General features: G+C 41.0%; 1 protein-coding gene across 2 annotated transcripts; it reads left to right on the forward strand.

The window, feature by feature from the left end:
• The first annotated feature begins 66 nt into the window (after positions 1-66).
• On the forward strand, positions 67-11,936 carry LOC115586469 (CD81 antigen-like). 2 transcript variants are annotated; one of them, XM_030425564.1, is made up of 8 exons: positions 67-410; positions 1,997-2,111; positions 8,955-9,052; positions 9,167-9,241; positions 9,335-9,448; positions 9,556-9,657; positions 10,801-10,884; positions 11,051-11,936. In XM_030425564.1, exons 1-8 carry the CDS (start codon positions 345-347, stop codon positions 11,114-11,116), a joined length of 720 nt encoding a protein of 239 aa, XP_030281424.1. In that variant the 5' UTR covers positions 67-344; the 3' UTR covers positions 11,117-11,936. The 2 variants fall into 2 exon arrangements, with proteins under 2 accessions (XP_030281424.1, XP_030281425.1); XM_030425565.1 differs by lacking the exons at positions 67-410; positions 1,997-2,111 and adding an exon at positions 4,288-4,387.
• The last annotated feature ends 229 nt before the right edge of the window (positions 11,937-12,165 follow it).

Raw genomic sequence — 12,165 nt, forward strand, 5'->3', positions numbered from 1 at the left:
GTTTCCCTACATTTCCTCTGAATAAAACACATTTCTAAACAGAGGAACAAAACCTGCCTCCCTGCTCGCTCTTGCGTCTGGGGATCTTGTTGTTCCCTCTCCTTCCTCTCTCCTCCTGCCTTCAGCGCTCCAGTCAGCCGGTGGGCAGTTCTCCGTCTCGGTTTTCAGTCTTGATTATAAAGGAGGAGTTTGCAGCAGAGAGGCGCTTACACTCCGACTGGCTTGAATAAACTTAAAGTGCTCTGGCAGAGAGACCGTGTGTGTGATCTGGGACAGTAGACTCAACAGGCCTGACAAAACTGTTTGATTTAGATAGAAAGGACGAGCTGATCAAACCTGGCAACATGGCTGTGGCGGGCTGCACGAAATGCATTAAATACATGTTGTTTTTCTTTAATTTTATATTCTGGGTGAGTTGAAATTATTTTACTTTGATTTATTTCGCTCTTTGCTTTCCTTCAAACTTCCACTCCTCTTAACTCTTCTCCAAACATCTGCATATTTAACCCACACATCTGTCTGCTTCAATCTGATAAATCCTCGGAGGGGACGCACACAGTTTCCCACCCTCCTTGTGATAATTATGAGAGGAGAGCAGCATCAGTAGAAAAAATAGAGGCAGAGCACTCAAAATCTTGGCCAGCCACGAGCTGAAACACTCTCACCCTTCATCTGCACTCATTTTCTGGATGACCGAGTGTCAGTGCAAGGTGACTGACAGAGGAGAGAGGAGCCCTTCAGACTGGGTGGGCTTCAGTCTCCTCACTGGGAGAATACTGTGTTTTTTCCTCCAGGATTGTCTCACATGATTCAATTAAACTAACTCATATGTGTGTTAATTATATGATCCAGACAGGAAGCTGGGATGTCTGAGGTTGTAGAAACTGTTCTTCAGTTTTGGATGATTTCTTGTTAGTTTCTGGGGGAGGGGAGAGCTGTTTCCCTCTGACATTTCCTTTGTTCCTACCTGTTCACCAGACTGTAGCATTTGCTGCCTCTGAACTTTTTAAGAGCTCAGTAAAAACATCTAAAAAACAAAAAAAAATATTTGTACCTTCACAGTACCTACACCTATTTTCTGAAAAAGTGATTCCAGTAATGAGAGACAGTTTCCACAGAAGCCTAATGCAGCTGTCAGCCTTTCACACTTCGACATCACATCAGACTTCCTGCAGATGTTCAGTCCGGTTGCTGACTTGTTTGGGAAATTCCATGTTGTTCATCTGTACCGAGCAGTCGTCTTTTTTTAGATTAGTACAGAATCACCATATCCTGGACGCGCCACACTTGATGGAGTGTTTCCTCTGTTGGTTTTGCTGCTGTGCCTGTCACTGTGAAAACTCTCGGCCCTCTCTTCCTCGTTTTGCTATTTTTCATGTTGAGGATTCAGTTTCCTGTTTCTTTGAGAACAATGGAGGGCACTCATGGCACTAAAAGTGCAGATAACTTGATATAAACACTGGCGGAACGTAAAAGGAGTGTCAGCATGTGAACAAGTTGATCTGATCCTTAAGTAGTTCTGCTCCATCAGCTTTTATATGACAACATTTTTATCAGGACATTTCTGATTTCATAGATTTATTGTAGAGGAGAGATCAGGGGTGATGAAGCTGAACAACACAGTGCTCGAGATACAATGACACAATGTCGTGAGGAGGTGGTCTGTGCTGAAGGTCACCAAGGTGTCAGGATGTCCTTTCGTCACTTCTCTTAAAGGGCAGGTGACAGTTCACTGAGAGCTGGACACGCACACAGAGAGACATTAGTAAAAACACTTGGACACTGATTTGATCTTGTGCCGTCTCTGAAGTCTCGGTGCTCTCTCTTGAAAAAAGTCTTAAAAATGGATAACTACAGGTTTGTTTTAATATTGATGCTACGTCTCTTGTGAATATCAGACATTTTAATGACTCTGATCCCCCCCAAGGTTTCACCAAAGTAAAGAAAAAAAACATGAAAGAAAATAATTAAGGTCTTTTTTTTCTCCTGGGGGCAGCTGGCCGGGGGTGTGATCTTAGGAGTGGCCCTGTGGCTCCGCCATGACAGTCAAACCAGCAACCTCCTCATACTTCAGTTTGAAGGCCACCAGGCACCGGGCACCTTCTATATCAGTGAGTATACACCTTCGCCTGTAGAGATCCACAATGAAACAAGTGAATATGTTCCCTCAGAGCCATTATAAATCTGCATATTGGGAGTTGGTCACTAAAGAATTTTACTAAAAAGTAGCTTCTTGGAGGTCTAGAAACACCATCATCACCATCATCATCATCATCATCATCACTTTGTCTTGATTTTTAGTAACACATTATTTTAAAGTTGCACTATGTAGAATTGGGGAAGAAGTTTTATTCAGAAGACAAAGATTTTCATTGACCCATTTTTTTTGTATATAGTTTAAATTTCTTCTCCAAACCTACACAGTGCCCCTTTAAGTACAATCTACTACAATACAACAAACCATGTCAACTATTTATTACAGAGCTACTTAAAATATCGCTCCTGATAATCGTTCCACCTCCTTTAAATTGCTACATCATCATATTGTGTCCCTGTTTCCTCATCTCGTACTCACCACGTTTACCACATGACGGGAAGCTCCCTGTTAACAGAGAGATGACAGTTCAATTCATAGAAATACCTGTGTTTCACACTCCGTAGGGACCATGTGAGTAATGTCCAGAAATAGTAGGAAAGGAGTGACCTCTAAGAAAAGCACAGGAAACAGGACCTGCGTAAATCCGCAGCATGACTTAAGAGTGACACAGCCGGCGTCCACACCTCAGTGTTTTTACTCACTGTCACTCTGACAATGATGATTGCAGGCTGGAGGTGACATTCTCTAAATCAGATCAATATTCATGTTAATGACGTCAAAAAGTCCTAGCTGTGAGGGGCCAGATGTTTCACGCAGATGTTGAGGCATGTATGAGAGAACTCTGAGAGAACAAGTTGAGCTCGGTGCACAAATACAGCCGCCATGTGCCTTCTGTCGCTCGCACTTTCAAAGGATTTGATCCTCAGGAATTTTCAAGAGTTTTGTGCTTGTAAAGTTCAGCCTGTTTCTCTCCGTGTCTCCATGTAAGCGTATTGTAGGTTTCAACTAAATCTCAGGAGCAGCATTATGACCCTCAGCGCATGAACTGCAGTCATAAATCATCATCATGTCTCCTTCAGTGACCCGCAGATTGGCCCTAAAACCTACAATACATGATATGATTTAAACATTTTAAAAGGCCCATCGTCTGGGTTTGTTGTGGTGGTGAACTCTAGTTGCGCCCACTAATTTACATTCGGGCTCCTGCTGCTCTCCCATACTTACCCCTCAGTAAATATACAGAGTGAATACAAACCCGGGCTTTTTATAGAAGGAAGGCACACTCGTGATTTTAAAGGCAGGGCGGCAAGAGAGGCCCACCCAGGCGAGATCAAGGGAGCGTTTCTTTTTTTTTTTTTTCTCCTCCTCCCTTGAACACACGCCCTTGCATAATTCAAATAACCTTGTACATCTGCACATTACCCCTCAAATTAGCGTTTGGATGTGGATGTTTTTAGCATGCTGGCACACCAAAGTGGTATTTATGTAAGGCCGAAAATACACAGCGTCCTACCTCTTAACCAGTGCTTGAAATCATTATTGGTGGTATAGTCTGGTCCTGTTAGTGCTGCAGTCTCTCATACTGATGGACGTACAGTAAGAGTGGCAGAGTTTCTTACACGACATGTTTCACTTGTTTTACACTGTATGCATAATGCAGAGCTTTGGCCCGGAATGGCTTTTTCTGCCTTATTTCATGCAAAAAAAGACACACAAAAAAGGGTTGAATTGTGGTTAGCAGGCTGTGAATGAAGGAAAAATGGATGTCTGAAATAAAATTGTGTGTATCAGTGTACACAAAGAGAAAATACTCGTCTGAAGCTACACAGCTGCTGAAACCGGCTCTGTTGATCCTTAAACCACTTTGTCTAAACAGGAAATCTCCCAACATGAAAATGGTAATAAACAAAAAATCTTTTTGGTTTTAAAAAATCTGATTCTCTGTCAGTCTGTTTGTGTGAATGAGAGAGTGTTGCTTTCAACTGTTTATCTACAGCTAACACTGTAACTGCTGTCGATGCCTCCACGTAAACAGAAATCTCGACTGTTTTCGTCACTGGAGTTCGACTGAAAATTAAATTGCTTTTCTTTCCAAGGCTGTAGCCAAGGAGTCCACATTCAAAGGGAGGGGACTAGACCAAAAGTCTTTTTAGGCAAGTCTTGCCACTCGGCAGCCATCTTGGCGACGCCCCCGGGCGGTTATTTTGGGCTTACAAAAACAGGCCCCTATCTGAATGAATGGGCAGAGGGCCAGACCTTCACTTTCAATGGTCACAAGACATAAAGACTGTATGTACCAAATTGTGAGTCAAATCTGTTAAATTGTTGAGAAAGTTTGGTTACTTTGTCAATGCTTTTTTCCCATAGGTTATACTTCTCCTACACAACACTTTAACAAATGCAATTTTAACGTCTAGCCTTTGAATAACCTCAACTTTCTCTCTAATCCTTATATTTAGAGGACAAACTTTATATATGACATTTTTATGTTTAGTTCCAGTTAATATTACATTTGCTGAAGATTACTGTGTACAGTGGTTAATGGTTGCCTGCGTTATCATAGAATATTTGATTTATTTAAATTTTTACATCAATGTGTTGGGGGGACATTTTGAGCACATTGTAGTATTTTAATTACACTTCAGCCGACAATCCCACTGCTTTCACTTTCTTCACAACAGCTGACAATCTAGATTGATTTCTACTCTGGAACTGGCACCTCAACTACTTAGACTGACATTCAAAGGAATAGTTCTGTGTCCTGGGAATTGTATTGCTTACCTTTCTTTACAAGAGGTAAATGAGAAAATCAATACCACTCTGATGTCCGTGTGGTAAACAAGAAGCTACAGCCAGGGCAGGTCGGCTTAGCTCAGCATAAGGACTGCGAACGAGGGGCAGCAGCTGGCCTGGACCCATCCTTAGGTAACAAAATCTGAGTACCAGCACCTCAAAAGGTGGCAAATTAACAGGCTGTATGTTGTTTGTTCAATGTGTACAAAAAAGAAAGCGTAAAAATGACTTTAGAGGTACTGATACACAGGTTTCTCTATTTCCAGTCTTTATGCTAAGCTAAGCGAACTAGCTTCTGGCTCCAGCTTCACATTTAATGAGGTCAAAACTCCAGCAACACTTGTGAAAGATGGAACAACTTTGTTATTCATTTCCAGCTTCATATTTAACTAAAACAAGACGTGTTGGCATCAAAGCGTACGGTTAGCTAGCTTAGCGCTCTGTATTGGAGTTTGGGAAACAGCTAGCATCGTTCTGGCTGAAGGTTTCATAACAAAATGTGACTAATGGCTCTCAAATTGTCATTTTCTACAGTCTGGCTTTAGTATGGATTCAAAAAATAAGATATAGCATGTTAAATAATGAGCTTTAGAGGCGCTCGCAGGTGGATCACGCTTCCTATTTAGCATCTGTTTGGCATGCAAATATGACAGTGGTATCAATCACCTCATCTAACTTTAAAAGTGCTGTCACACTTTTTATATTGCACATTCCTCAATTGCCTCTGCGTAATGTTGATGCTACTGTTGGCGGGCATATTGTATAACTTTAATTTATTCCCAGCAGGAGACACAGTGCGTACTTGATCTGCTCCTTTTACTCTTCCTGTTAACAAGCCGACAGGAGGAAATGTTTATATGGAGCCTTTTTAATAATTAATCCTCCCCCTGTCATTTAGACATACTGTACACTGGGTTCATCTCAGTTGAGCCCTGTCATGCCCCGACGGTGTGAACACGGCTTCACAGCTTCTTCTTTTTTTTTTTCTTTACCATACTGGATGAGAAAAAGAGGAGAGAAATCCATCTGGGGCGTTTGGCTGGTCTTCACACCCCCCACCCTCCTTTCTCCCCCTCAGGAGATTACACAGGGCGTCAAGAAATAAATGAACTTCCCCGGTGGTATAAAATTGCCTGTCTCCCTTAAAGTCTCAATGGCCTTCAAACCTCAAAGGGTGTTGTCATAGTAATGGAAGGCAGTGGAAATAATGCCTGCTTTGCCACATTGCAAACATCAAGTCCTGAAAGAGAAAGAGAAAGAGAAAGACGAGGGGGGCGATGGAGGCGAGCAGGAGGGTGTTGAGTTGAGGCAGATAGAGAAAAGGGAGGCCGTCAATGTGTGTGTGGGGAAAGGTTGTGCGTGATATGTGAGGTACAGTGTGATGGTGTTCGAGGCCTGAGAGTCTCAACAGAGTCAGAGCCTTTTAAAGGGCCCGTCTGCCCCTTTTTAGACCGCTGTGTCAGAGTACATTAGAGGCTGCGCGTGTTTTGTTCGCATGCATGCAAGAATAGAAAACCCAGAAAGAGGCTGCTCCCAGAATGTCTTGCTAAAAGCAGTTGCGGAAGACGTATTCACATCCATTACTTAAGTCCGAGACCAATGCTTCATATACTGTCAGATGTTTGATTTCGCTGGTTCCCGACCTAACAACCACGCCAAAGATGAATCTGAAGGGTCATGAGATAGTTAATATGAAAGGGGATCTGTTGGGACTTTTCTTTAATCTTCGCGTCTTTGTGAAAATGAGGGTAATTTGACCTCTTTGGGTCTCGAACAATTATTTACATAAAGCAAGTTGAGCAGTGGAGAGGGGAAATGTCAGACATGTGACAAGAGGCCCAAGCTAGGCTTTAGTTGGAGCTGGAAGGCCAGAAGTGTTTGGAACTGCTGTTCTAATCTTTAACAATGTATTTTGTGATTGTGTTTTATTATGATTAACATGAGTATTTTTATTTTGTACTACTTTATACCTCCGCTGCACTACTAATCTGATTAGCAAAAGAAAATAAAAAGGAAACAATCAAACATAGTAGAGTAGAAAGTACAATATTTATCTCTAAAATGAAGCAGACTTGAAGTATAAAGTAACAAAAATGGAAATACTCAAGTAAAGTACAAGAAATAACCAAGTCAAATCCAAATACTTCATTATTGTACCAAAATACAGTACTTAAGTAAATGTATTTAGTTATATTCCATCTCTGAATTTAAAGTTTAATTATACATTGGCATCAAATGGAAACTCTCAAGTAAAGTACAAGCATCCCAGAACTTTACTAGAGTAAATGTGTTTCAGCCGCTGACAAAAATGATTGAACTTTTCTGGGCTTTTAGCTCTGGGGTTGGGAGTGCCGTCACGGTACGGGTTGCTGTGGATTTGCTGACGTTACGAGGATGGGTTGATATTATGACATTATTCTCGGACAAACTACAGCTTCTCTGGAACTTTATCTCCTTCAGCGATCGATTTATGTAGAGCATGTTAATGATGCTTATCAATTTCTGTTGGAGTGGAGCCAAACAACCTCTAACCAGCACTTCCTTTAGTCGCTCTGATAAAACAAACAGCGCCCCATTACAGGAACTACTGTTCTGACCTCCATATATAGGCTACATATTAAAACAGTACATCAAGATCCATTCACAAAGTGCAGAAAGGGCCGATGTTCTTAAAGTGCTCGACAAGAAATACAGGCATCGAGATCATGCACTATGATAAACTGCAGAACAGCTACTGACAGCTATTTTTTATCGTAGAAGGTTAGCGTTTTCATTCTTGTTAAATCCACTTTTTTTAATGAAATAAAAGTAATGTTGTGCTTAGCAGCAGATATATCTGATGAAGAGGGTAATTATCCTACCAACAAAATGATCAAAAGGATCAGAAAGAGGTTGTTAAAGGGCAGCAATCGGCCCACAGGCCACCACTTGAATAGGTCTGGTTCATGTTTATGTACAGGAGTAAAATGATAACCTGATGGCTATTCTCTCAAAGCAGCCAGCGATAAATACTAATGTAAAGTACTTTAAAAGAAAACCAACAATATGATAGTATGAGTAATTCTGAAAGAGGCTACAATTTCAGATAAAACTCTTTATCTTGTAATGTAGTGTGTTTGTAGTTTGGTATTACTTCTTTTATTGAAATAAGGGACCTGATTTCTTCTACCACCGCTGCTAATAACATAATTAACAAAACTGTGCATCATTTCCCTCAGCTTAAGCAGTTTCTACCCTTTAAGACCAGTGACAGATGCAGTTAGAGGAGTGTTCAGTAGACTGACGTCACGTTATGATACCATCTGTAATCCATTATATTAATGAATGCCTTCATGTCACGTGTCTTTGTGCTCTAAATTAAACTCACCATACAGCTGGTACAATAGATATTTTTCAAACCATCGCTGTGTGTACACAACATTTTCCTTTAAGCTGCATGAAACTTAAGCCAGAGCTCTTCTGTAACTGGAGCTTTATTGCTATTCCTTGACTTTTTCCTGCAGCCAGCAGCTCTACCTGCACCGGAGCCTGTTGAACTCTTCCGTCTGCCGTTCAAAGTCGTGTAAAATGTGTTTTTTTGTCAGCAGATTGATTTTTGATTGCATTTGTTAAACATTTTCCGAGTGAATCGCCTTTGTATCAGTTTAATCTGATAAATATGTGTGCATGTATATGTAGGTGGGATGTCTTTGTATTCACAAGGTTCCCTCTGTTTCCTGGGTAAGCACAATGCTCCAGGTCAGGGTTCAGTGCAGAGAGGGTTTGTGGGGGGTTGGTGGTGTCTGGAAGGTATTTCCTGTCCTGGACAGAGTCAGCCCCCGCCTCTCTCTCTCTCTGCCTCTCTCGGGGGGTTGTTCATCTCCAGGATGTCAATAATGTCATGTCATCGTACAGGGAAGGCAAGAGAAACATCCAGGAAGTCCATTACCGAACGATGTGTGGATCAATGAGAGGGCAGCAGGCACACTCTGCCCTGGCTGTGCTGCCCCCTTGTGGTCCCAAGGACACAGTGTTACCACGATGAACCATCTGAGCTAATATATGATTGTGTGTGTGTTTACAGGTGTGTACATACTGATAGCCGTCGGGGCTGTGATGATGCTGGTGGGCTTCCTCGGATGTTACGGTGCCATTCAAGAATCTCAGTGCCTGTTGGGGACGGTGAGTATCTCTCCTTTCTCACATTTAACCAGCAGAAGTTCTTTGTTTGAATATGTTTTAATCAATTAATTTGAGGTTAACCTTGAGGTTTGAATATTTCTTTTCTCTCCTTAGTTCTTCTTCTTCTTGGTGATCCTCTTCGCCTGTGAAGTGGCTGCAGCGATCTGGGGTTTCATGAACAGAGACACAGTGAGCAACACACACGCCTTCATTTCACTGAATTGTTTGCTCATTGATTTTTCCGCCTCTGTTCCCATGAACCTGCTCTGATTGTTCTCACAGATCTCAAAAGAGCTGATCAACTTCTACGACTCTGCGTACATCAAGGCCGTGGACGTCTCAGGATCCCCCAGTAAAGACGCTGCCATCAAGGTGCTGGATGTCTTTCACAACACGGTACGTCATGGTGGAAAACCTCTCACGTGATAGAAACTCAGTTTTGATCGTGTTTTGTGGACAGCTCTTGCTGAACTCTTTGTTTCCGCTCTCGGTTTCCTCCACAGCTCGACTGCTGCGGTAAAGGAGATGACACTGCACTCTTCAAACAAATTGCCGGCACCTTGTGTCCCAAAAAGTCTCCAGCAGATTTCGTGACAAATTCTCAGGTAAACACAAATTCTTACTTAAGTTTACAATAACACGATACCACATTTGGAATATTAGCATGTTTGGAAAGAGGGACAGATACAAAAATTTCAGGTTTCTTGAACTTATCTTCAGTCTCAGGAATGATGAATTACGGCATGTAACCAAACGTTGAACAAACACAGCTGATCGTTAAACTGCAATATGGCAAGATATGGCTCTCTCTCTTCATATACCTGTATAATGTTGCACAGACAGACTGACACACTGATACACACACAGTCGAGGCTTACGTCTGCTTTGCTTTTGACTTTTTTACTTGTGTTTTTCTTTGTACTTTCTTTTGATTATAAAAATAAAAGGAAGTTTCTGCCTTTTGTTGTTAACAATGTAAAATACACAGAACCCCCCCGTGTATGAAATGCGCAATATAAATAAACTGTGTATTGCTATTGCTATAACTTTACTGTATCTAGTGGGAATGGGTTGTCTGTGTTTTATATCTCTATTGTTGATTATTGTTGCATTCATTTTATAACACAGAGGCAAATTCTGTACCTTAAAAAGTCCTGGAACTGGAACCCCAGTATGACATTTTTTATTTGGCATTAATAGATAAAAAATAATCGTGAACAGAGTGATTAGATAACACGTGTTCTAGAGGCTATTTTAAAGAGTTTTCGGCTCGTTCTTTCATGTCCCTTTGGTACAAAAAGTTTGAAAACCACTTGTCTAAAATGTGTTGTTACTTTTTCAAAAAGATGTGGATATGACTCCCAAAACCACACAGGATGTGCATGTCATTCATAGATTATACTTGTTCACAACTTTGTATCCAACAGTAAAAAATAACATTAACACTGGGTCAAAACAACACGCTGTCTGAGTTCAGGTTAAGTTGTGTATTGACGCTGTATTGACCCAAGTAACTCAAACCATCCTTTTTTTTAAAAAAACTACTCATTTTACGTTATGTTGCTGTAAAGATCACATTTTATATGATTAATAATTCAGAGTTTAGCGGTCAGGGGCAGCTTATATTCAGCACCTTGTTTTGACAGCAGACCCAGCTCTCCATTACATGTAATCGATTACAGTGTGTGCACAGCGAGAGGAGTAAGATGTTCTCATTTGGTCTTTCTTCTGCCTCTGTCTCCCCTCAGAGCTGTCACACTAAACTGATCGAGCTGTTCTCCGAGAAGCTCTACCTGATTGGACTGGCTGCCTTGGTGGTTGCCGTCATCATGGTGAGTGTTGGATTAAAAAGACGTAAGACACAGCTGTGGTATGAAAAGACTCAGAGCATGAATAACATTTCCCTGCGTTCTTTATCAGCCGTGATGAGGACCCAGGTGCTTGAATAGAGGCGGCGTCATTGAATTAAACTGTTCTGTTTTTCCCCCCCCTGTTCAGATCTTCGAGATGATCTTCACCATGGTGCTCTGCTGTGGGATCCGTAACAGCCCCGGGGTGTACTAGGAGTCACATCAGTCCACATCAACCTGTCATTGAGTTATTTTATTATGTGTTTCTATGCATCTGCTTCTCTCCTTTATGACTATAACAAGATGGATATCTCTCTCTTTTTATGTTAGATTAGAAACTTTTTTTAATAATGCTAATCCATCAAGGCTCGTCTCAGTCAGATGTTTATCTTTATTTATCGTACAACACTTACATTTGAATATGTTGTGAAATATTTCTCTGAAGTCATTGAAGCTGTTTTTATGGATGTATAAATTGTATATATATACTTGTCATATGTTAATAACACTGAGATGAGTCCACGTATTCCCTGATTGTTTGTGATGATGTTGCTGCAGTGTCTCAGTGTTATAATATAATTTAAGCAGCAGGGGTTCAGTGCTCTAATTTGCCGTCTTGACGAGTTAGCCTGTGTGTTACTTTAGCCTCTTCTTTGAGCCCAGTGGGCCACCTTCATGCTGTCTTTCTCTCCCTTTATTAACTCGTGAAGCACTTCCCCTTAAATAATGACAAAGACGAATACGTCTTCTTACTCAACCTGTTTTAATAGTGCTAACACATGATGTCATTATTACGTAGGCATTTCACAACCTTTTATGTTGCTTGTGACTCCTTAAGATGAAGCAATCTCTTGTTCCATGTCTAGAAGTTGTGAGTAGTTCAGTCAGAGAGGGGTTTTTCACTTCTCTGATTGATTCATTTGAATATTTTTTAGAGGCTTAAAGAGGTAAAACTACAGTATTTTGCTAAAAAAAAAAAGAGAAGAGAGCAATGAATAGAGAAAAGTCAGGAATAATAAATTGACTTGAGTGAGTTTGAGTTTTGTCTTTTTCCTACCTGGGTTCAGAGAATGTAACTAAGTACATTTACTCAAACTCAGGAACGTGTACTGTCCTTTAGTGTTTCCACTTCTACTTGATACTTCACCTCCACTACATTTGGTACACAAATTGTGTACTTTTACTCCACTACATTTATTTGCTAACTTTAGTTATTAGCTCCTTTGAGAAATGCCAGATGAATCAGAGCCGAAATAGCACATT

The sequence above is a fragment of the Sparus aurata genome, chromosome 8 (genome assembly GCF_900880675.1).
Source record: "Sparus aurata chromosome 8, fSpaAur1.1, whole genome shotgun sequence".
NCBI lineage: Eukaryota > Metazoa > Chordata > Actinopteri > Spariformes > Sparidae > Sparus > Sparus aurata.

Excerpts from the sequence above, each read along its gene's own strand:
- LOC115586469 (XM_030425564.1), top strand. The coding sequence starts at position 345 with ATGGCTGTGGCGGGCTGCACGAAATGCATTAAATACATGTTGTTTTTC. Across the intron at positions 411-1,996 it reads TCTTTAATTTTATATTCTGG|CTGGCCGGGGGTGTGATCTT; the intron begins GTGAGTTGAAAT and ends TCCTGGGGGCAG. Across the intron at positions 9,658-10,800 it reads ATTTCGTGACAAATTCTCAG|AGCTGTCACACTAAACTGAT; the intron begins GTAAACACAAAT and ends GTCTCCCCTCAG.